The following is a 22,294-nucleotide window of genomic DNA, read 5'->3' as shown; positions in this document are numbered from 1 at the left end:
GCGACGATCAGTCCTGAAACAATATAATAACGACCAATAATATTATTTCTTCTTGTAGCTTTTCATACTTTGATGTCTTAGCGACCGATAGTTGTATCCCTTTCAGGCGTAAATTATATTAGAAAGTAAATCCTTTCTTTTTTTCTTTCTTTAACGAAAGATCTTAGAACTTGTGATGAAAATTTCGAAGGGTCAACAACGTGGCATTGCGTACTAGCCGAGACCACCTACTTAGTTTTGTTATAAACTAACGATGACTAACGGCAATATATTTTATTCATTGTGGACGGACGATGCATCTAAGATGTTCACCTCATAGAAAGTAGAATGTAACAAGGTAAACGACCGCAATGAAAGCATTGGCTGCAGTGCGGAACGTAATGCTACATAGATGTCGGATAACCAGAGCAATTTGCAGCCTTATGACCAGATCATGTTTAATTAATTATACTTTCATAAGATTTCTTACTAAAAAGTATTTATACAAAACTTGAAAATATGTTCCTTTTTTTCGGTAAGACCGAAGCTTGCAGTATCGGGAAATTATAAAAAAACCACCTCTTTGGGACAACCACGTTAACATAGACTTAACATTTGATTGTTTGGAAAGTGGTTATCTAAAATGACTCTCTATTTTTATGAGTTCAAGCGAAAATACTTATATCGCGATATGAAGTGTAATGAACAGGTAAACAGTTTAATAAAAACAAGGTAAAAGAAAAACATACTAATTAGTAGATAAAAGAGGTGCGAGGTCAATAATTAGGGCTTTCACCTCAAAAGGATACTTAGTATTGCTGTGTATTTTTTAAGTCATAGAGAAGGATCACAAAACTGTCTCTAGCAGATATGCTAGGGTTGAAACTTTCCATAGCCACTTGTAATCATAAAATACTAGGGAGAGTTTAAAAAAGTAGGTATGTGGCAATTAATAAAAGTAAATGTATCGATCAAGACATTTTATTTATCTGCTTTCCAACCATTTGTACAGTAGCTATTTGAAGCTGTAATAAATCATTATAGTTTTGCTGAAGTATTTTACTTCACGACTTTCCTTCGAATAATATCCGAACTTCAGAATATTAAACGAAGTGCTAATATTTTCCCACAGGCGTTTTAGTAAATCACCCAAATGAGTAATATATTGAAGGCTACTTAGGAATTTCATTAAATACTGTTTATAAATAGATAGTGTCAAATGATGCTGTAGAAGTGCTGCTCCAAACTGCACAAATATATTTTATCCGTTTTTCCAAACTTGAAATTTATTTCCAAGTAATAGACCTACGTCAAAGGCGATTGACAGGTGACGTGACAGTTTGACATTAGGCAACAACAAACAAGCCTCATCATTCGTACTTCTGTGCGTATCGCAACCTTGAACTTATTTCCATACATGAATACTATTTTCTGATTTGATTATTTTATTTAGAATTAATTACTTAGGTGACTAAAACTGCAAAATAACGGCTTTTAAGATAGAAAACCAGCAACGGCATATAATCAGACAGCAATAAAGTATTTGTGCGACGGAATGCAATTAAAATATTTTTTTGCCTTACTTTAGCTCGCATCTTAATATTTTACAGTTTTAGTCACTAGCGTCAGTGATATTCGAAGCGAACTTTTTGCTTGCTAAGTTGTGAACAACCGCTACCTAGATATTCAATGTACCTATTGATAGTTCCAATCGAGCAATGAGTTCGACAACCAGCGCCAAGAAAGAAGTGACTCAGGTGAGTTTATTGATTATTAAAATAGATAGATAGAATAAGACCCTGGAATAATAACTTAAAATGTGTAAGCATTAAAAAAAACAATCTTGTCCTTGCACTTGCATAGTTCAATGATCTTGACTCTAACAACCAGTTTCAGTATAGAGGTAAGAGGCCGTATATGTCCAATGTTAGTTGCTTTAATATTGTAATTTATGTCCAAAGGGAACAATGGTTAGACTCATACTAATTTAAAACTTGTGGATATCGGGTGTAAATGACTGTATTCTTATCATCACTTTATCAGATCATAAAATGTTATATTTCTAGTTAAGTTGCTATTCATAGTTCAACAGTGGAAGTTGTGTGTGATACTGGATATATTTTATTCTAAAGGTAGAAAATAGTTTATATATTTTTTTCATTTATTATAGAATTAAATTAATCTTAATATTAGTCAAACAATCTATTCATCACATTATTATGGCTATAATGTAAATATAACTTGTGTACCAAAATATTACTGGGCTGTTTACTCAATACCTTGTGTTGACAATGACCATGCAGTTACATTACTATAGAGTAAAAAAGACCATAAACTTTTTTTTTTTATTGTGGCATCAAGTATTTATTGTTGTAATTCTTGTAATAAAGATTACTAGTAGTAACTAAGATACAATATTATTATAACTTATTTACCTCCTTCATAATCAGAATACTTTATTATTCAGTAGTATCTAGTTGGAGTTGAAACCGACTCTAACACAATTTGGAAAAAGGCTGGGGTGGCTTTAAAAAATTGTCTAGATTATTTAGGTAATGTAGACAACTTAATATTTTTTTTTTTAATGTCTAGTGTCTGTCTCACATGCAAATACATGACATGTACATATTTAATTTATATTTGGATGCTTGTTCAATGTTAATATAATAGTAAGTAGTTGTTTTATTGAACAAAGATTGGTTGAGGGTAAAAAGTTACTTGAATTTATTAAATGTTTTTTTTTGTTGCATTGGTTTCTGTATTTTTTTTTTATCTGTTTTTAGCTTTCACTATAATTAGCCAATGTTGTTCTTTTAAGTGAAATCTTCTCTTCCATTTTTAAATAAAGTAAAACTTCTGTATTAAGATATATCTGTGTATCTATGAGTGGTGTTTATTTTATCACAAGATCGCTTATTATATGGTTATGGTATGTAAGGTGATGTAAGATGAACAGTGATAAGAGTGTTCAGTGTCTCTAATGCATAAAAACAAAAGAAGATAAAATCTATACTTATGAAATAAAAAAAATATGTACATTGGACTTTATCTAATTTAGATATATTGATTAAGTAAATAATTAAATGTTAATTGGACTTTGTTTGCTTGATTAGTAAAAATTTGAATATCATTAAAAATAGATTTTTTGACTTTTTTATGTTTAATAATATTATAAAAACTAACAAAACATTTACAATACATTTTTATATATAAATTTTAGTTAACCATCTTTTTCTTCAGAAATGTATTTGAAACAAATTAATAAATAATAAATAATAATATCCTAATAATATCCTGGGACAACTCACACACGGTTATCTGATCCCAAGCTAAGCAGAGCTTGTGTTATGGTAACCAGACAACTGATAAACTTACTTATATATTTCTAAATACATACAGATCACAGACTTTCTAAAAAAAGAAATAAAAAGAAAAAAAAATGATCCCTATATTTCTTCAACTGATTATAATTGAACTCAATTTTAATTCATTTTAATAAATACCTATTTCTACAGTATCATAGAAACAAACCAGACAAGATTTTCATCGGAATGGCGTCCAACATTTTCAAGCATGCCATCATCCTCTTCCGGATGTACATTGACTGGCTCATCGACCTGGTCTTCGGCTTCTACTGGGAGGGGAAGAGGGTCAAGATCCCTGACCTTGAGAAGAGGCACAGCATCCTGACAGAGAGTGCTGTGGATATAGCAGCCAAGATCAGAAACAAACAGTTGAAGTCAGAAGATCTGGTTAAGATCTGCATTGAGAGGATACAACAAGTGAGTCTTTTGTTTAATTTAATGGTTTCTACAAGTCTTAGGTTGTATTCTACAGACAATATCGCACTGCCAGGCAAAGGTTCCCTGTATATATCTCGTTTTTCGGTAAGCTTCGCTTCAGTTACAAATTTCCAGATGTAAAACATTATCCATCACCAGCTTATCCGGTGAACTTTATACGGACGACCTGATTTGACAGTCTTAGTCATTCATGATTAGACGCGGCGGTGATTATGACCCCGAGTTATAAGATTTGTTGATGAATTGCAAAATTATTGTGTGTTCTTCTGCCCGAGTGCGTGAAAATCCTGGTGGTCTGATTTGATTCTCTTGCTTTATTTTTTATTCATAGAAATGTGTTACAATTTCTAATCTAAAATACACCATCCCACCTTGCCCCATAATGACCCACTTCTGGGCAAAGGGCGCCCCTTCTTGCCTTAAACACATCATAATTTCCGAAACCTCGTTAAATATTAGTTTATCATTTTACCTATAACCTATAAATGTTATAAACAATGAAGTAATCTTTTTGATATCGCCACTGTTGTAAATTTACATAAATTCATAAAAGTGAGTTCCCACTTTTTTATTATATGTTTGATAATGGATAACACTTTGTGTAGTAAATAGGATGTTAAATAACTTGTTATGAAATTCGATTAATATCAGATAATATTTAGATATTTATTTGCTTCTTATAAAGCAGCGTGTAGATTGGAAGACCAAGAAACATAGTTGAGAAAAGGATATTCAGATGATGATGAATTTAGACTATTAAATGCTTAAGAAAGACGAAAATTTCCATAGCATAGTAACCAAATTATCTAACTTTCCAGTTTTACAAAATTAATGCTGCAGTTCACATTTTTCGTACCCCTGTTTCACGCCTACTCGTTTGCTTCACAACCTGAAAATATACATAAAAATATCCTTATAAGTAACAGACGTGTTCATACATACATTTCATAGAGCACTTTCGGCTCGGCAGGGCGATATTGATACAGAACTATGATATATTGTAAATGATCCAACGAGAACATAAAATCGGAATAAAAGCTTTCCTCTGTGTTCATCCAAGTTATAAACTATCTGTGTAACAAATTTTGTCCAAATCCGTTTAGTGGTTTTTGCGTAAAAGAGTAACAAGCGTCATTCGTTACCTACAAACTTATTATAGTATTACTTGGATGTTTAGTATTAGGACTTGCATTCCTGAGATAACCAGCTTTAGCCTATTGGATATAGGTGCCTAGACTGCCTAGGTATACTGTGGTAGCACAGATCAATGACCGGTTGCGTATGCGCGAGGTTGTGGGGTGGGATCCTGGCTAGTACCATCCCGACCTTTCACAAGTCGTATTTCCTTTGTACTTATTTTAAGTAATGCTTAACTTACCTGAGTATCGTCTAAATATATAGCTAGTTGGGACGGTACTTAGGTAAGCATTCACTTAAGTAAGTGAAGTTCTGAAGTCATTTAAGCTAGGTGACGTCCGTTCTTATTTTTTTTGTCATATCATTGATGTTGAACTTAGTATTGGAGTTTAAACCTCCCTTAGTCGTATGACGTAACTTTGCATGCAGTTGAAAATTCTCGGGTTTCCTTACGATTAATTTTATTCCGTTTTAAACAAGTACTGATTTATAATTAACAAAAGTAGTACAAAATAATAGTTGTAAAAAAATACATTCCCGTTTTGAGGGATTCGAACCTACGATCTTTGTCTTTCGAGTCGTAATCAAAATCACAAGTCAATTTATTCAAACAGGCCGTTGTCCAGGCACTTCTAAAACGTTATAGTTATGACTCTAGTTGCGCGCTTCCAAAATGTTATTCCTCAAGAGAAGAACCGGCAAGAAACTCCATTCACTACGTCAGCTGAGTTTTTCTTACATAAAAGTCTATCCCAGTAACAAACGTGTGTAGTACAAACGTTAATTTTACGATTATTATATTTAATCTTGTACCGTAACGCTTGTTTTGTACAATCTATTCTACAAGTAATAAAAATGTACATGTGAAAGTAACTGTGCTTGTCTGTCACGCTTTTACGAGTAAACCGCTAAACCGATTTTGACTAATGATGATGAGATTAAATTAGATCTCGACAAAGTATATTTAGCCTAGAGGCCACGGTATAAAACTGTCTTTTTTATTTTTTGTACAACCTGGTGTCAAAATTTTAAACTTCCATGCCTTGCGTTGATTTCCATACCCTTGAGAAAGCCTCTTGTTGTAGGTGGAAAATATATTGGTGCGTGTCGGGATTCGAACCTACACTTTGAACCTACATTTACTTTGAGAGTCCAACGGTCATACCACTAGGCTATCACTGACGAAGCTATTAATATTTTTAAATAGTTTATAATTAGCTTAATAGGCTTACAAATATATCAAAAATATTAATAGACAAAACAAAATTAATCCATACTAATATTATAAATGCGAGAGTAATGAGAGTATCTCTATCTGTCTGTCGCTTTCCGCTTTCACGCAAAAACGATCTACTGAACCGATTGTTATGAAATTTTGATACACAGATATTATAGACTGGTTAAAATAATGAAAAATATTCACAGCTGCTTTTTGGCATTATGGTTGTATGGCGGGGTAATGGGAGCGGAGTGTGAGTCAATTTGTCCCGGCATTCCCACAGAAACGGGAACCACCGCGCTGTAAACTGAACTCAACGCGGACGGAGTCGCGGGCAACAGCTAGTAAAATCATAAATATCATATCATACAGATAAATATTTAATCTATTATCTATAACGAACTAGTCCTATGGTGACCTGATAGTAATTTATAATAGTTTTACAACAGATAACATTATATCTATATCTTAATCGCTTGTACGGTAATGATACTTATCTATATTGCAGGTTAACCCTATAATCAACGCGGTTACCGACGAGAGATACGAGGCGGCGCTCGAAGAAGCCCGCGAAATCGATCAGAAGATTGCTAAAGGATTGCCCGATGAGTATTTCAAGAAGAAACCGTTTTTGGGTAAGTTTAACGTACGTTTCACGATGAATTGCTATGCATTACCGCGCCTACTTAATGCGGGAGACGTCGTACGGCGGTTCAGATTTAGTTAGTAAGAGTCTGACAGTACCCGCTTCCTCCCCAGGTGATGGGTTTCCAAGAAAAACATCAAATCCTCTATGCACGATATGTCGCGCTTTCGATCAGCAGAGGACAAGCGTTTGAGGGAACCACGAATGCTTGTTCTGAGTCTCTTTCAGAACAAGCATTCGCAGTCTCTGGGTGTCTTTGTACACATGACTTTAATGTTTGTGAATCCCCCCACGATATAAGGATAGTATAATCATTGTGGAAGCATCATAGCGCATGACACGGTATTTAAAGCGGCGACACCTCCACAAAATCAATAATATAACTTTCATATAATATATGGTAGTAGTCACACAGACAGCAATTTTGTGATGTGACGTTATTAGTTAAAGTAACTTACTAAAGTGCGTCTCTACCATACAAATTGTAGCTTTAAAAAAGCCTCAAGTTTTTTTACAGTTACCATTTGAAGTATACTCGTGCGTCATCTATGTACTTAGTTCGTTAACGTGCGTCAATATATTTTGATGTAATAAGATTTAAGATTACCAGATAATTATTATTATAGGTCTACTTCGTAGCCAATCTTGGGTGAATGGATTTTTATTTTATTTTATAACTAAAATGTTTTTAGTAATTAATCAAAGCGGGAGAGATATTTTCTTTGGAGTATAGGTACATATAGATAGAGTAGCTGATTTTATAAATACCGAAATTTCGTTATAATTTTTTTTTTAAAACACAATTATCCAATAATCAATCTTGATGTCAATATTAGCACGTGTAAAATGATTGTATCGATGCATATTCAATCCAAATATCACAATTTTTTTGAAGCCATTTTTCCGAGGCTTTCATTATTCATTAAAATTTAATTCAATATCGCTAATTACGTAATAATTTCAAATGCGACAAACATTAAAATGGAAATAGTTTTCTTTTGAAAGTGACTGCGCCCCGGATAACAAGCGGACTGTAGTTTAGAAAGTTCTATAATTACATATTTTATATCTAATTAGAAATATGACTCGGTGTAGTAATTAACGCTTTAAAATGTACTTTCGTTATAAGCTATCTAAAGTAATGATTTGATTGTTGTAGTAAAAGTTTGCAGCTAAAAAGTATAAGAGAAATCGAAATGTTTGCGTTTTTATTGAGGTTTAGTTATAAATATTGGGAGAAATGTTTTGTGCAATTGTTTATTATGATTCAAAGCCCCAGTTCTGCTATTTAAAATGGCGATGAATATATTGAAATTGGATTAAATTGGCACTATTCGTATTTAAACATACAGTGTTAACTTTTAACAGCTGACAAAAACCAATGACATGTTTTCGCTTTTAAGTATCTATGCAGAGCATGCTTGAAGAGAAAAAATAAATAAAAAACTTATTTAGAAGACCGACTAACTCTGAACCACAATTCAGCGTCTCCCAAAATTAATTAAGTGCATAGCATCTTATTCACTGGGAGTATACCTACCTAATCCTTTTTTCCCTCGGGGAGGAATTGGGCTGTGTCAGACTTTTACTGACTAAACCTTGCAGTCCTTCATACACCGACCGCGGGCTTCCACCGGCCAGTAGTGTGGGCCGTTAGGTCACTTTCGAAACCTACCTAACCTAAAACAAACACATATTGATCTACCATCGTTCTCCCCAGGCGTACCCTTCACAGCCAAGGAGAGTCACGCGGTCGCTGGTCTCCTGCACACGCTGGGTGTGCTCGCTCGGAAAGACATCCGCGCCCATGAGGACGCGGAGTGCGTGCGTCTGATGCGCGAGGCCGGGGCCATACCCCTCGCTGTGACTAATGTGCCGGAGATTAACAAGTGGTAAGTTAGGTTATCTCCTAGGTTTGTCCTAGGTTGGCCAGCTTATGTAAACTTCATCATCATCGTCATCATCGGCCTAGCCTTTTCCCAACTATGTTGGGGTCGGCTACCAGTCTAACCAGTGTTTTACAAGGAGCGACTGCCTATCTGACCTCCTCAATCCAGTTACCTGGACAACACGATACTCATTGGTTAGACTGGTTGTCAGACTTTTGGTTGTTAAACTTACAAATTGTAAATTTGGTTTTAGAACGCTAATCGGATATTAAAACAAGATAAAGTTACTAACTATAATATAATATTTCACAATTTTCACACAACGCCATCTAGTCTCAATCTAAGGAAAGCTTGTACGTTGAGACAACTGATAGAAATACTTATATACTTTTAAATATATACATACATATTTGAGTATTAAGTATCTTAAACAATCCCATGCAGATTAATGCATTCATCATTAAGTTATGTATTATTTTGCCATGTGTTATATATTACTTTATTATTTATATTTATAGACTTATTTCATTATTTACATCATAGGTATACACTATCTAGCGACATGAGTAGGTTTTGTCTCACATCGTGCTACTGGCGGTATCGTACCAGATTGTGCGGTTCCCTTAAAATGGTAGAGCTGCATGAGCTATTTGGGGTGTATAAACTTTACAAGGAACCTGATGAACGAGGAGTAAATGATAACACTACAACGAAATTAAAACGTATATATTAATACATTCGGTTAACAAAAAATAAAAAAAATTACAAAAGTATATATTATAGTTTCACATGTAATAAAACCATAGCGCGATCTAATTCGATACCAACGCCATCTATCGAGCCTTGGGTCAAACTTTTTTTACAATTATTGCTGGACTCGATTTCAAATGCGATTGATTGCGTTTCTGCTTCGCGTACAACGCTGAACATGGGGCATACATGCCGCTTGATGGCACAAGCTTGCTCAGATTGATCTAGCGCTTTCTTCCAAAGGCCAGTCCAGGAAAAGCATTTATTTACTCATTACGGAAAACTATATTGTCTGGTCTAAGACGCGATGTCTCATCAATTTGTTTCCACGTTTCTTCTCACCAATTTTTAAGTTTTTTTTCTCTTGAGGATGTTCTGTCTTCATTATATATGACGTTGCAGGATGGAGGCCCGTAACTACGTGTTCGGGCAGACCAACAACCCTCACCACACAGGCCGCACGGCGGGAGGCTCCAGCGGCGGGGAGGCCGCGCTACACGCCGCCGTCACTGTGCCCATCTCGCTCTGTAAGACACAATCGAGTCTACCCTATTATTGGTAGAACTTTTTATTATAGCTATTATCTGTCTGCCTTGCAGCAACTTAGAGTATTTATTTTCATATCCATCCAGTAGGCGAAGTGATGGGAAATCATACAATGATTCCTTCTGCTTTGTCGAGTGCACCATCACTCAGGGTTCCACTAACTAAACCCCACCCATGTTCCTTCCCTTGGTCTTCGTGTACCGGGGTCGCGGTAAACCTTTCGCTTTTCAGACAAGACCGCTGCGTGTTGTGTCTGACGAGCTAACCTGTTCGGACCACAGGTGGATTCGGTACCAACTAAAAATGGCCATCGCTCCTGCAACACCAAGACGAAACCCCCGGAAGATAGACCGCAACAAGTTCAGAAGCTTAACCGCGGAAGGTCTGAGGGAGGCAGACGCCGAAATCCACCACGGCACCACTGCAGACATCGAGAAGCATGTGGAACAAGTAACGCATCTCTTGAATGACTGCTTTGAGAAAGCCTGTCCTTCAACACTACCCCAGGTCAAACCGAGGGGTGCGAACCAATGGTGGGGACCTGAGCTAGACAAACTCCGCCACAGGACAAGACAACTGTTCAACAGAGCAATGAACACCAAATACCAAGAAGACTGGGAGCTCTATAAGGAAGCCCAGCGACGTCTAAAAAAGCGTATCCGACTCAGGAAGACGGAAGCCTGGAGACGTTTCTGCGAAGATATTTCAAGCAACAACCAAGCAGTCAAGGTAAAAAAGATCCTATCATGCGAACCTGAGCGCAATATAGGGTCCCTTAAAAAACCTGACGGTGAATACACCAGAACCGACGATGAAACATGCGAACTTCTACTCCAAACCCACTTCCCGGGCTGTAGGATTACCACGGAGAAAGGATGGCTGGGAACGGAGATACACGTGCCGCAGGCGTCGGACTGGAGCACCGCCCGAAGAATTGTCGACGAGGACAAAGTCAGATGGGCCATAAACACCTTCCTCCCCTTTAAAACAGCGGGCCTAGATGGGATATTCCCGGGTCTGCTGAAATGGAGCGCCGAGGGGCTGATAAAGCATCTGGTAGGTATCTACAGAGCCTGTCTGGCCTTCCGGTACACCCCGCAAAAGTGGAGAGAAGTGAAAGTAGTATTCATACCGAAACCCGGCAAGAGTGACTACACACAACCAAAGTCCTACAGACCTATCAGCCTGACATCCTTCCTTCTGAAGACGATGGAAAGGCTCTGCGACAGGGACATTAGGTCAAACGCGCTACTACAACATCCGCTTCACCCAAACCAGCACGCCTACAGCGCGGGCAAATCAACAGAATCGGCACTACACAGTGTGGTCAGCACGATCGAAAGAGACTTATCGGCAAAGCAGTCGACCCTAGGAGTCTTCATAGACATTGAGGGAGCCTTTGACAAAACCAACTTTACTAGCATTGCAAAGGCTCTAGTACGACATGGCGTTGATCCAACGGTAGCCGGATGGATAGATGACATGCTCAGGAACAGGGCCATACAACTCACCGTAAATGACACAACCAGGGCCATGGTGGCGAGAGGCTGTCCTCAAGGTGGAGTCCACTCTTTTAACTAAAAGCCTATTTTGCATGGCACCAAAATTGTATAATAAACTCCCCAATTCCATTGTGAAAATTGATACTATTGATAAATTTAAAAAAAGACTCAAAGAATTTCTTATTAGTAAATGCTACTATGATATTAGAGAATATTTAGAGGATAAGTTTTGACATTTGTTATTTTGCATTGTTATTGTTTTAGTTATATGTATTTGTCTTTAGAATTTGTATTTTATAGTTACTTTTGAACTTATTATTTTGTATTTTAATATTTAATATTTTGCATGCCTAATGGCGGAATATGTTATAGAACTATTTTAAACCTTAACATCTTTATTATGTACACATATTCGTAAAATAAATTATTTGATTTTGATTTGAGTCCTTTCGCCGCTTCTGTGGAACCTGGTGGTCGACGAGCTCATCACAAGACTCAACGCACAACGCCATTTCACGGTGGGCTACGCGGACGACATCACCGTCCTAATCAGCGGACCATGTGAGAGTACTTTGTGCAATCTTATGAGCTCTGCTCTAAGGACAGTCGAAAAATGGTGCATAGACCACGAGCTTTCCGTAAATCCAACGAAGACGGAACTCATACTATTCACCAACAAACGCAAACTGCCAAGCCTAAAACTACCAAAACTATTCAACACCGAACTCTGTTTGACCAGTGACGTCAAATATCTGGGAGTGACCCTGGATAACAAACTGCTATGGAATAAACATGTAGAACAAAAACTCAACAAAGCCTGCATCACCTTCTGGCAATGTAAAAGACTAATGGGGAAAAGATGGGGCCTTTCACCCAAGATTACCCTGTGGTTGTACACAGCCGTAATAAGGCCAATCATCACATATGGAGCGGTAGTATGGTGGCCCAGGACCAAACTAACTACCGCCATGGATAAACTACAAAGCTTCCAAAGGCTAGCATGCTGTGCTGTCACAGGATGCATGAGAACAACACCAACAGCGGCTCTGGAAGTGCTGCTTGGACTGCCACCGCTGGATCTCTTCATACAACAAGAGGCAGCGGTGGCTGCTACAAGACTACAACACTCGGGACTGTGGCGCGCACAATCTAGAGGTCATGGTGACATATGGCACAAAAGCCTTGAGTCCATACCAATGCTGAATGCACCATGTGACCGAATACCTAGGATGTATGTCTTCAACAAAGCATACACGATACAAACTACAGAAAACAAACAAGATTCCTCGGGAATACACGAGGTACGCGTCTACACAGATAGCTCAAAGACGGACTCAAGCACGGGCGCAGGAGTATTCTCAATGGACCTGAACATCAACATATCAATACCTCTGGGTGCAGATAACTCGATCTTCCAGTGCGAGTGTGTAGCCATCACCCAGGCGGCCAGAGCTATAGAAAGAAGAGGGATCCAGGACCAAGCCATCAGGATTCTCTCCGATAGCATGGCGGTTCTGAAGGCACTGGACAACTACATCATCACATCGTCGCTGATACAAGAGTGTCACCAAGCACTTGAGCGCATTGCTGCAAGCAACATGGTGACCCTGCAATGGATAAAAGGCCACAGCGGATCCCTAGGAAACGACGCTGCTGATCAGCTGGCAAGGAGGGGATCGGACACGCGGATCTTTGGCCCCCGGCCATACCTGCCTGTGCCCTTTGGCCAGTGCAGGTCATGGCTAAGGCGACAGACTACTAACAATCACAACGATCGCTGGGCTACAGTTAACGGCTGCAGACAGTCAAGGGAGGCGGTCCCTATCCGTTCACCGAAACTGTCTCGCGGCCTGATTGGGCTAAAGCGGGTCGACTTACGAATAGTGGTGGGCTCGCTGACCGGGCACATTCCACTCAATAAACACCTTTTCACCATCAATGTTACAGATAGTCCACTATGTAGAGGCTGTCTTCAACATGAAGAATCAGCGGCACACGTGCTCCTGGAGTGCACGGGGGTCGCGGAATGCCGGGCAGGGATCCTCGGTTCACCGAGCTCCGTCACAGAAGCCTGCGAACGTCCCAGGAGACTTCTGCGCTTCTGGAGGGAGTTGGGATGGCTGGACTGACAGCCTCCCAAAGCCACCTGACGCACAATGGGCCGACTTAGAGCCTACGTGCGGAAAAAGGAGCCCATCACCAACAACCAACCAACAACCGCTGCGTGTTGTCTACAATTTTGCCCACACACATGTTCTAGCCTCCACCCCAACCCCGCCTTTTTCTATTACCTAAGTGTTAAAACAAATATATTTATACATTTAAAAATGGACTCAATTTATTTACACAAGTTATTATGTAATCATTATTCAGGTTCTGACATCGGTGGTTCAACCCGGATGCCGGCTTTCTTCAATGGTCTGTACGCGCTCAACCCCACCCCCGGACACACCAGCCTTAAAGGTACAATAGTGAACAAAACACAAATAGAATTACTTTTATATTCATTATATATGAATGGATCTTATGTGTATATATTATTAAAATATTTTGTAAATACTTTAGATAAAGTTTTATAAAACGTATTTTAATGAAAAATCATAATATATTTAAATTAATTATATGAGGGATACCAGCATTATAAAATAGCACATCCTAAGCCTACATATGACTATTGAGCAAAACAATTTAACATACCTTAAAAACTAAATTACCATTCTTATCTTCCTTAACTTAAGAGATTCCTTACCTTCCACTTACCCTCAGGTTCTGGTCTCCGCACGGGTGAGGAGCCGACGATGGCGGCCATCGGGTTCTCCAGCCGCCACCCCGGGGACCTCGCGCCGCTCACCAAGGTCGTGGCCGGGGACAAGGCGCATCTGCTCAACCTGGACAGGGTCGTCGATATTAAGGTACACAGCCTATGGTCTATATTCTTCAAAATGTTGAAATAATCATCATCCGTCCTTTCTCCCCGTTAAAAAAATGTTTGACACACGAATTAATGTATCCAACGTCACCGGTTACTGTATATTTACAAGGGTTGCCCATATTAAGTGGCGCCGTGCGCAAAGATGAGGCGAATTGACAATAAACTAATTATTAGAATTATTACATAAAAAGTGAGCTGCATGCGGATCTCTTTGTTTTTTCAAGCGTTTTGTTTAATTACTGTATGTTTTTTTCACAGAAACTGAAGTTCTACTACGTGGAGAGTTCTGACGACTGGCGCCCCAGCCCCATCTGTGCGGACCAGAGGAACGTCATGAAAAAGTAATAAACAATAATTTAATTGAGACACATATGGTATAAAATCGTAGTATTAATTCCTCACTCCTTTTTGCTGGATGAGTAATCATCAAATTACTCTTCCTGCTGAGCGGAAGAAAATGCCGGACTATAACTGACTCAAACCCAAAGGGTAAAGGCAGGAACATGGGTGTTCCATCCTTTGGCCTTTGTGTACCGGGGCCGCGTTAACCAGGCAGAAATTTCCCACTCCATACTTTCATTTCCTTTCGTCTTAAGTATTTTGTAGATGTCGCCATGGTCGAAATCAGTCGGATACATCATCGTCATCTTTAATATACCATCCCAGACTCGACTGAAAACTGTTTTATACAGAGGCAATCTGTCTTTTTGTTTGATTTATTGCACGAAACAAACTAAATGTTCCTTACTATACATTCCCAGAGCCATAGCCAAGTTGACGGAAGACGCCGTGTCCACCGCCCACGTCCCGCAGCCGTACTACCACTCCGGCTTCAACTACCTGTTCCTGTTGTGGCGCTACTGGATGACGCACGAGGTCGAGGACTTCGCCTCCATGATCACCAACCGCAAGGGCCGCGCTAGCTTCTGGAAGGAGCTCGCTAAGAAGGTACGGTTAAACCAACCAGTAACTATACTATGATGATAATTATAACTGCACGGATAGCTGAATGGTTGAGTTCGCCATGGCGAAACCATTGTGCGGGACGTGTCGCGGGTTTAATCCCCGTTTATGATAAGCGTTGTGTGTTCCACGAAGTCCTGTCTCATCATTCAAATCAGCTGTTAGCAATTCAGTGACCTAAACAAGGACAGTAGAATCACAATAATATAATGATTACGAATTAACGAAGATGCGAGTGTGTATTTATGTTTGTTACCTCTATGGATGGATCGATTCCTATAAAAAAAATGGTACGTGTATATCTAACTCTTTAACTAACACACTGGCTACTTTGAAGCGGGTGAAGTAGTGATCAACTGCTAGTTATATAATTCGTTAACATTCCAGTGTGTGGGTATGTGTGACTACACGTTCCCGGCCCTCATGAAGCTGTTCGACGAGCAGGTCGTGCCGCCCGTCAACAAGGAGTGGGCAGAGACCACCACCAGGGAACTCAAGGACGCTCTCATTGTGAGTACACTGAGGAGATAAGAGGAAAATGGGTCAATACGACTGGTTGAAAGGCTTTGACTATGTGTTATACAGGGAGTGATAATTCTAAAAATGATAAAAAAAAATAGTTATATCTATTATTTATTTTTTATCATTTTTAGAGAGATAAGTAGAATCGAAATAAATACCCACGTTTTTAAATTTTACTCCATCCATTTTTTTTTCAAAATCAGTCCAGCCGTTTTATAGTTGTAAATTGCATTGTCAGGGTTTTAAGCTACCCTGAAAATGTCAGCCTGTTTTCTTATCAAGTGCCTCAAAATTGAGTTACGAAAATCCAACCAATCATACAAACTAGAAAGTGAGTGTATAAAAACGTGGGAATAAAAAACTGCAGTTGTGCAACAGTGAGATATCAACCTATCACTGAAATAAATAAGTTTAAACTGGCCCATGTGTGGTCATAACACGAAACTGGCAAACATTTTTGAAACAATCAGCAGATTATCATAACGAAAAAAAAGAAACAGGGTCCAAACTTACTAATTTACAAAACTAAACAATAATGGAAAATTTAACATAGCAATACGTTTGGTACGGAATTCATGATAAAAACTACATTTATTTATAATTTCAGGAGTTGTTAGGCGATGACGGCGTGTTGTTATTCCCGAGCTGCCCGCTGCTGGCCTCCTACCACTACGCGCCTATTCTGCGCCCTTTCAACTTCGGCTACTGGGCCATCTTCAATGTACTACAGTTTCCTGCCGCACAGGTATATAAATATAAACATTTTTGATAGACTATTTGCTGTTTAAAATGTCTGAATTAGGTAAGTTTTTGTGCTAATTCTATTATGTGCCTCTTCATGTTTGGTAAACAGTTATTTTAATTAAAAATAATTATCTTGGTATTCTGATATTCTCTGTTCGCTATGCGTTGATCTTTTTGACAGATGTCATACAACGTAACAAATTTATAGTGCGGTTTTCGTATTTTTGTAAAACGAAAAACTAATTTTAATTACTTTGAAATGTATTACTATATTAAGCTGTAACCATCAAAATTTTAGGAGCACTTTTTTTATTTAAATTTGACAATCACTACTAGTTATGATCGTTGAGATTTAGCCATAGGTCTAATACTTTCACAAAGTCATTATTACATTATTAAATACATAATAACCCGTCCTTCCCCAGGTCCCGTGCGGTGTGAACAGCGACGGCATCCCTCTGGGTGTCCAGGTGGTGGCGGCGCCGCGACACGACGCGCTCTGCACTGCTGTGGGCGCCAGCCTCGGACAGGCTCTGGGCGGCGCGCAGCCACCCTGCAGGGTACACTAGGGGGCTAGTACTCAGTTGCCTATCAAAACATGGTAAAACAGTGCCTGGTCACACACATAGGAAACATAAATTTAAGTGTTTCAGCATCATCAGAACATGGAACGTAGGAATTAAAATTATTTTTTTATTCTTTGAAAAACGACTCCCCCGAATTTAATCCGTGTGTCGCGGGGGATTTTACAAACATACAAATCAGGGGCACAGATATACCTAGACTCAGAACAAGCATTGGTGGATCACACAAATGCTTATTATAAGGGGTCGAACCCGCGAGATTTGGTGTAGTGACCTCAAATAAACATTAAATCTACAATATTACACAGAAGTAAGCAGGCAAAATCGAAATAACATCCTAGATAATAACTTTTACAAAGGAAATAAAATTCTATCCTATTTTGTTACATCTATTCATATGAATGCATTTAAGCAATTCAATGTTAATTGTCTAGATGTAAGTATAATATTGTTGTAAGCAAATTTTGCTAATTGTATCTTTTAAGCAATAACTTGGTGCCTTGTAGTCATAAGTTAAATATTAATATAAAAATTCTCACTCACTCATTTGACTGCTTTGGTTGTGGAGTATATGAAGAGATGCTATTTACAAATCATTATATGGTCGAATTAGTAATTAAGTATTGAAGTTTATTTATTAAATGTTGGAAGAAACATTGGCTGATGAATAAAGTACCGTAACATATTGATTATTTTTACTGTTAATTGTATAAGTACATAATAAAATCTAAAAATAGCAGATTCACATAAGAAACAAGTGTTTAAAACAATAATATGGTAAAAACAACAGTTACAGTACATTGACATCTCATAATATGAATAACAAGTATGTTTAACAAATGATTAAATTGAATGTAAATTGTTTTGTTGTAAACATCTGTTTTGAAGGGTGTGCATTTATTCATAATTAATAATTTATTTTATAATTAAAACTTTGATGTAATATTTTTATCAATCTATTTTTTGGTTTGAGTTGAAGTCAATGTATTTATTTTATTAACGTACACAATCACGTAAGTCGTATTTATTATTATATTAAATAATATATTTGCATAATTAATTAATTATTTTATTTTAAGACTGATGTCAGTTCTTGGTGGAGGATAAGCAGATAAACATTTGATTACTCAATAAATTATTATTTTATAGTTGTTGTTGTTACTATTTATCCTTCAAGTAATAATAGGGATGATGACGATTTTTTTGCAGTGTAGTTTTTTATATAATAATGGATACGTATTTTTTAATTTGTCCCGCCAACGTAAATTGACCAAATAACAGTGAATGAAACTTACGCGTGACGTCACGATTGAGTATAAATTTTACCATATCGTTACGTCACAAGCCCCCTCTCCTAAACTTTAAAGCAGTTAATCTTTGTCAATTCTAGTTTTTCTGAAAAAGGAAAAAATACGTGTCTCATACTTTTCAATTATCAAACTGAGGGACTAATGAGATTTTTTCTTTTTATACCCAGTCATCATCCCTATTATCATTAAGTTACCCCGTGAATCAAGAGATGATCATAAAATGTATTTATTCGAGCAACAGAGATTCACAGGAAATTGCAGGTAAGGCAGTAAAAATGACATTCATTAATCAAACACATCTCAAGTTTGTATTTTAGCAAATATATCAAATTCAACAATTAACCTTACCTATCTAAACACTACGAATTTTAAGTGACTAACTTGCTTTGTGTAGCAAGTCCACCTATCAACGAATGTCAAGTTAAACATGCTATTTTTTCCAAGTTAGAATTAGCTTCGAAAGTCAATACAATTTTATTAAGGACGTAGTGTTCAGCGAATTTCATGTAGACTTGATACGAATGTAGTTTGTTACACAAAACAATTCCATTTCGCTACGAAGTGTGTGACACGAATGTCATGGATTTTGGTACGAACGTCAAGTGTATTGCGAATGAAAGAAAGTCGAGTACTCTCCTGTCGTTTCACCATTCATGCGAAATGTGCTACCGACACAGGCTATAGCAGGGTAGGCGAACCAATGGCACGCGACAATATTTTGGGCACGTCGCAGAATTAGGTATTTTAAGACGATCAATTTGATAGTATTTATAATTATTATTTTCCAAATAATCAGAAATTCGAAATTAAACTTAAAACGTTTTTTTTTTTAAATGGCACGTTGATGCATAAAGGTTCGCCTACCCTGGGCTATAGTAAGTATATGGGCTACGAATGTCAAGTCGTCTTTGCTACGAACGTCATAGATGCAAAGTTCGAGTAGATTGCTATGGACGTTGAGTGATCAAACAAGGGCTTGCTACGAAAGTAAAAGGTTATTTCTACGAACTCAAGTGGGCTACAAATGAAAGTAGGATTGCCAAGAACGTCAAGTGCTTTATGACTGTCAGGTGGGTTTGCTACGAACGTCAAGTGTCCTGCAATCTCATGTTGTCTTGCAACGAGTGTCAATGCTCGTGCTTATTAAATTGGTTTCTCTGTCTACGGTCGAAAAGTATTGATCAAAAATCGGGATATAAAAAATAAACTGCAATGAAATCCATTCAAAATGGCTTTATTTAAATTCCAATGCTTAGTTACATTAATACCTCATTTCTCTTTAAGGTGTCTTTATTCAGTAATCCTTATTACAAATATCTGTAATTTTGATCTACAAACTATTTTCATTAACGAAGAAATTTGGGTCAAAAAGGTACGAAACGAAGAGGTCAAATACAGAAACATGTCAATAAACTTTTATAATTGTATAATCATTTATTTATAAGATACATCACAACTTTCTTTGTAATCCTTAGACTTATGTACAATAAATATGACATCTTTCTTAGTTTCTATTCAGGGTCTACGTTTACAATGTTGAAATAAAATTCGAATGTGAAGTCGAAATGTTGAGTGAGTGTCGGGCTGGGCGTGCGGGCCGGGCGGGGCCTGGCGGGGCCGCGCGGGGCCGGGCGGGGCCTGGCGGGGCCTAGCGCGGCGGCTCGCAGCACAGCAGGCGCGCGGCGCGGCGCAGCAGCGTGGCCCGGCCCGGCGCCGGCCCTCAGCTCGGGAACTTGCAGTACAGCCCGTACTGCAGCTCGTAGCCCGAGAAGCGGCAGTGCTGCGACTCCAGCGGGGAGTACTCGCCCAGCGCTGGGAACTTCTTCAGCTGCCGCGCCGCAGACGCGCCCGGGGAGTCCTGCGAGGAAACAAACATAAGTACTGGGAACGCTTTAGAATGTATTAAATTGAAACTAGCTGACGACTACCGACCTAAAAGTCGTAAAAATGTTGTATTTTCTTTTTTTATTGTTAAACTAATTACTATTTAATTAGTAAACAATCAGTATATCTAGAGGTAGATAACTCACCGGCGTGGCGAACACGGTGAGCACGAACTTGGCAGGTCGGAAGGCCTGCAGCACGCGCGCGATCACCTCGTTGTAGCTGGAGACCGGCACGTTGGACTCGAACGACACGTACGAGCACGACCGCTCCGGAGTTATGTGGATGGTCATGTAACAGCCCTGAGAGGGAAAACTTATGTTAATTGACTTATAGTTACAGATGAAACACACAATATTTTAATTAATGCTAGCCTGTGAGCATGCGTTGACTGTTTTTTGGACTTTAAAAAAATAGGTGACTTTCTAATGAACGAAAAATGTTATGGAATATTTTTAAAGATCATCGGGGAGGGGAGCTACGCAATATACCGGCTAAGCTAACTTATAAAAGAGTTTACTCACTATCACAGTTCAGATCATATTTAATTTTAAATTGTTTAGCAGACAGATGTCTAATTAATTTTACTTTACCTACTTAGTTCGAAATTGTACTTCAGAAGTAAAACGGAAAGTCGGGTAAAATTGATGACCTACTATGGACAAAAATATGATTGATGGACAACAATTTTGATGTTTTAATTGTAGAATAATAAATCTAAAATCTATCTAATCTAATCATCTACACAACAAGATATTCTTTACAATCGCAATATTTTAGGGCAATATACAAAACTTGTGGAACAGGTCAACATATAAACTTTGGACCCGAATAACTTACAGATGGTAGATCCTTATCTCCCTTTAGCAGCGTGAACAAATATTAAAAGCATTATAATCTTGTATTTATCTTATAAACAAACATATGGACATAACTTGAGAATCCTTATTAAAATTGTATTTACAAAAGCCACTGCTCTACAGTTACAAAACGGTTTTAAGTCAGTCTTGCCTACTGCCTACTGATATATTGTATTAAGGCTAAGCTATAACCGCAGCAGTGAAACGATCACAGGTAAAGCTATGCTTGACACGGTTGGTCCGTAGATGGGTGACCATCTTTGTCATAAGGAGTACCTCCGTGTTTCGGAAGGCACGTTAAATTGTGGGTCCCGGCTGTTATTCTTACATCTTTGACAGTCGTTACAGGTAGTCAGAAGCTTGAAAAGTCTGACAACTAGTCTAACCAAGAGGTATCGTGTTGCCCAGGTAACTGGGTTGAGGAGGTCAGATAGGCAGTCACTCCTTCAACTCCTTGTAAAACACTGGTACTTAGCTGAAACCGGTTAGACTGGTAGCCGACCCCAACATAGTTGGAAAAAGGCTAGGCCAATGAATTGCTAGGTCTTAGCAAATAAAAATAGTTTCGTTTTTTTCAGGACAGTTGCAAAACAGCCTGTCAACAAGTGTCTTCCAACTTAGACGATACTGTTTTATGTGCGACAAGGCTGGGTAGGGAAGACCTGCGACATGGTGCATATAGTATTGCGTAAAACAAATAATTGTTTTATGACTATCTGAATCATAACGCATAAACACCCAGTAATATTTCATGTTTGTTTACATAACTGTAAAAAGCAATTTGAGTCTTACTTTGTAGATCTTAAAACACAAACTCGTGAAACAAATATTACAGATTGTTTTGTAACTAAAAATACTAGTAAGTTAAGTGTTTCGTTTCGATCTATGTTTAGACAGACGTATTAAGATCTAAACTTAGTTAAAAGCTTAACCTCACAACTTACAAGCTTACTAAGTCAGTGAAACATAGTTGAGACAATGAATGAGCAAATGTTGTTTTGTCTAGGTTTCACAATACAACTTG

General features: G+C 38.0%; 2 protein-coding genes across 4 annotated transcripts in view; one reads left to right on the top strand and one right to left on the bottom strand.

The window, feature by feature from the left end:
- Positions 1-1,335: 1,335 nt before the first annotated feature.
- On the top strand, positions 1,336-18,364 carry LOC113503701 (fatty-acid amide hydrolase 2). Of its 3 annotated transcripts, none has more exons than XM_026885767.1 (12): positions 1,336-1,736; positions 3,495-3,761; positions 6,647-6,773; positions 8,505-8,676; positions 9,826-9,950; positions 13,845-13,934; positions 14,238-14,383; positions 14,662-14,744; positions 15,165-15,351; positions 15,754-15,876; positions 16,496-16,633; positions 17,058-18,364. In XM_026885767.1, the coding sequence occupies exons 1-12, from the start codon at positions 1,698-1,700 to the stop codon at positions 17,199-17,201; spliced, it is 1,641 nt and encodes a 546-aa protein (XP_026741568.1). In that variant the 5' UTR covers positions 1,336-1,697; the 3' UTR covers positions 17,202-18,364. The 3 variants fall into 3 exon arrangements, with proteins under 3 accessions (XP_026741568.1, XP_026741570.1, XP_026741569.1); XM_026885769.1 differs by lacking the exon at positions 1,336-1,736 and adding an exon at positions 1,908-2,111; XM_026885768.1 differs by lacking the exon at positions 1,336-1,736 and adding an exon at positions 2,434-2,531.
- Positions 18,365-19,744: 1,380 nt separating this feature from the next.
- Positions 19,745-22,294, bottom strand: part of LOC113503990 (S-adenosylmethionine decarboxylase proenzyme) — a 33,762-nt gene continuing 31,212 nt past the window's right edge. Inside the window, exons 7-8 of the mRNA XM_026886145.1 lie at positions 20,557-20,712; positions 19,745-20,384 (exon numbers count right to left, since the gene is read on the bottom strand). Coding sequence (XP_026741946.1) covers positions 20,247-20,384; positions 20,557-20,712 — 294 coding nt within the window. The 3' untranslated portion in view covers positions 19,745-20,246. The remainder of the gene's footprint in view (positions 20,385-20,556; positions 20,713-22,294) is intronic.

The sequence above is a fragment of the Trichoplusia ni genome, chromosome 20 (assembly GCF_003590095.1).
Source record: "Trichoplusia ni isolate ovarian cell line Hi5 chromosome 20, tn1, whole genome shotgun sequence".
In the NCBI taxonomy this organism is placed as follows: Eukaryota; Metazoa; Arthropoda; class Insecta; order Lepidoptera; family Noctuidae; genus Trichoplusia; species Trichoplusia ni.
This window is presented reverse-complemented; position numbering and strand designations above follow the sequence as displayed.

What these genes read in the sequence shown, in the direction of transcription:
- LOC113503701 (XM_026885767.1), top strand. Translation starts at nt 1,698, where the DNA reads ATGAGTTCGACAACCAGCGCCAAGAAAGAAGTGACTCAG. An exon ending in CCAAGAAAGAAGTGACTCAG is followed by an intron (nt 1,737 to 3,494) that starts GTGAGTTTATTG and finishes CTATTTCTACAG; the next exon opens with TATCATAGAAACAAACCAGA. An exon ending in AACTCAAGGACGCTCTCATT is followed by an intron (nt 15,877 to 16,495) that starts GTGAGTACACTG and finishes TTATAATTTCAG; the next exon opens with GAGTTGTTAGGCGATGACGG.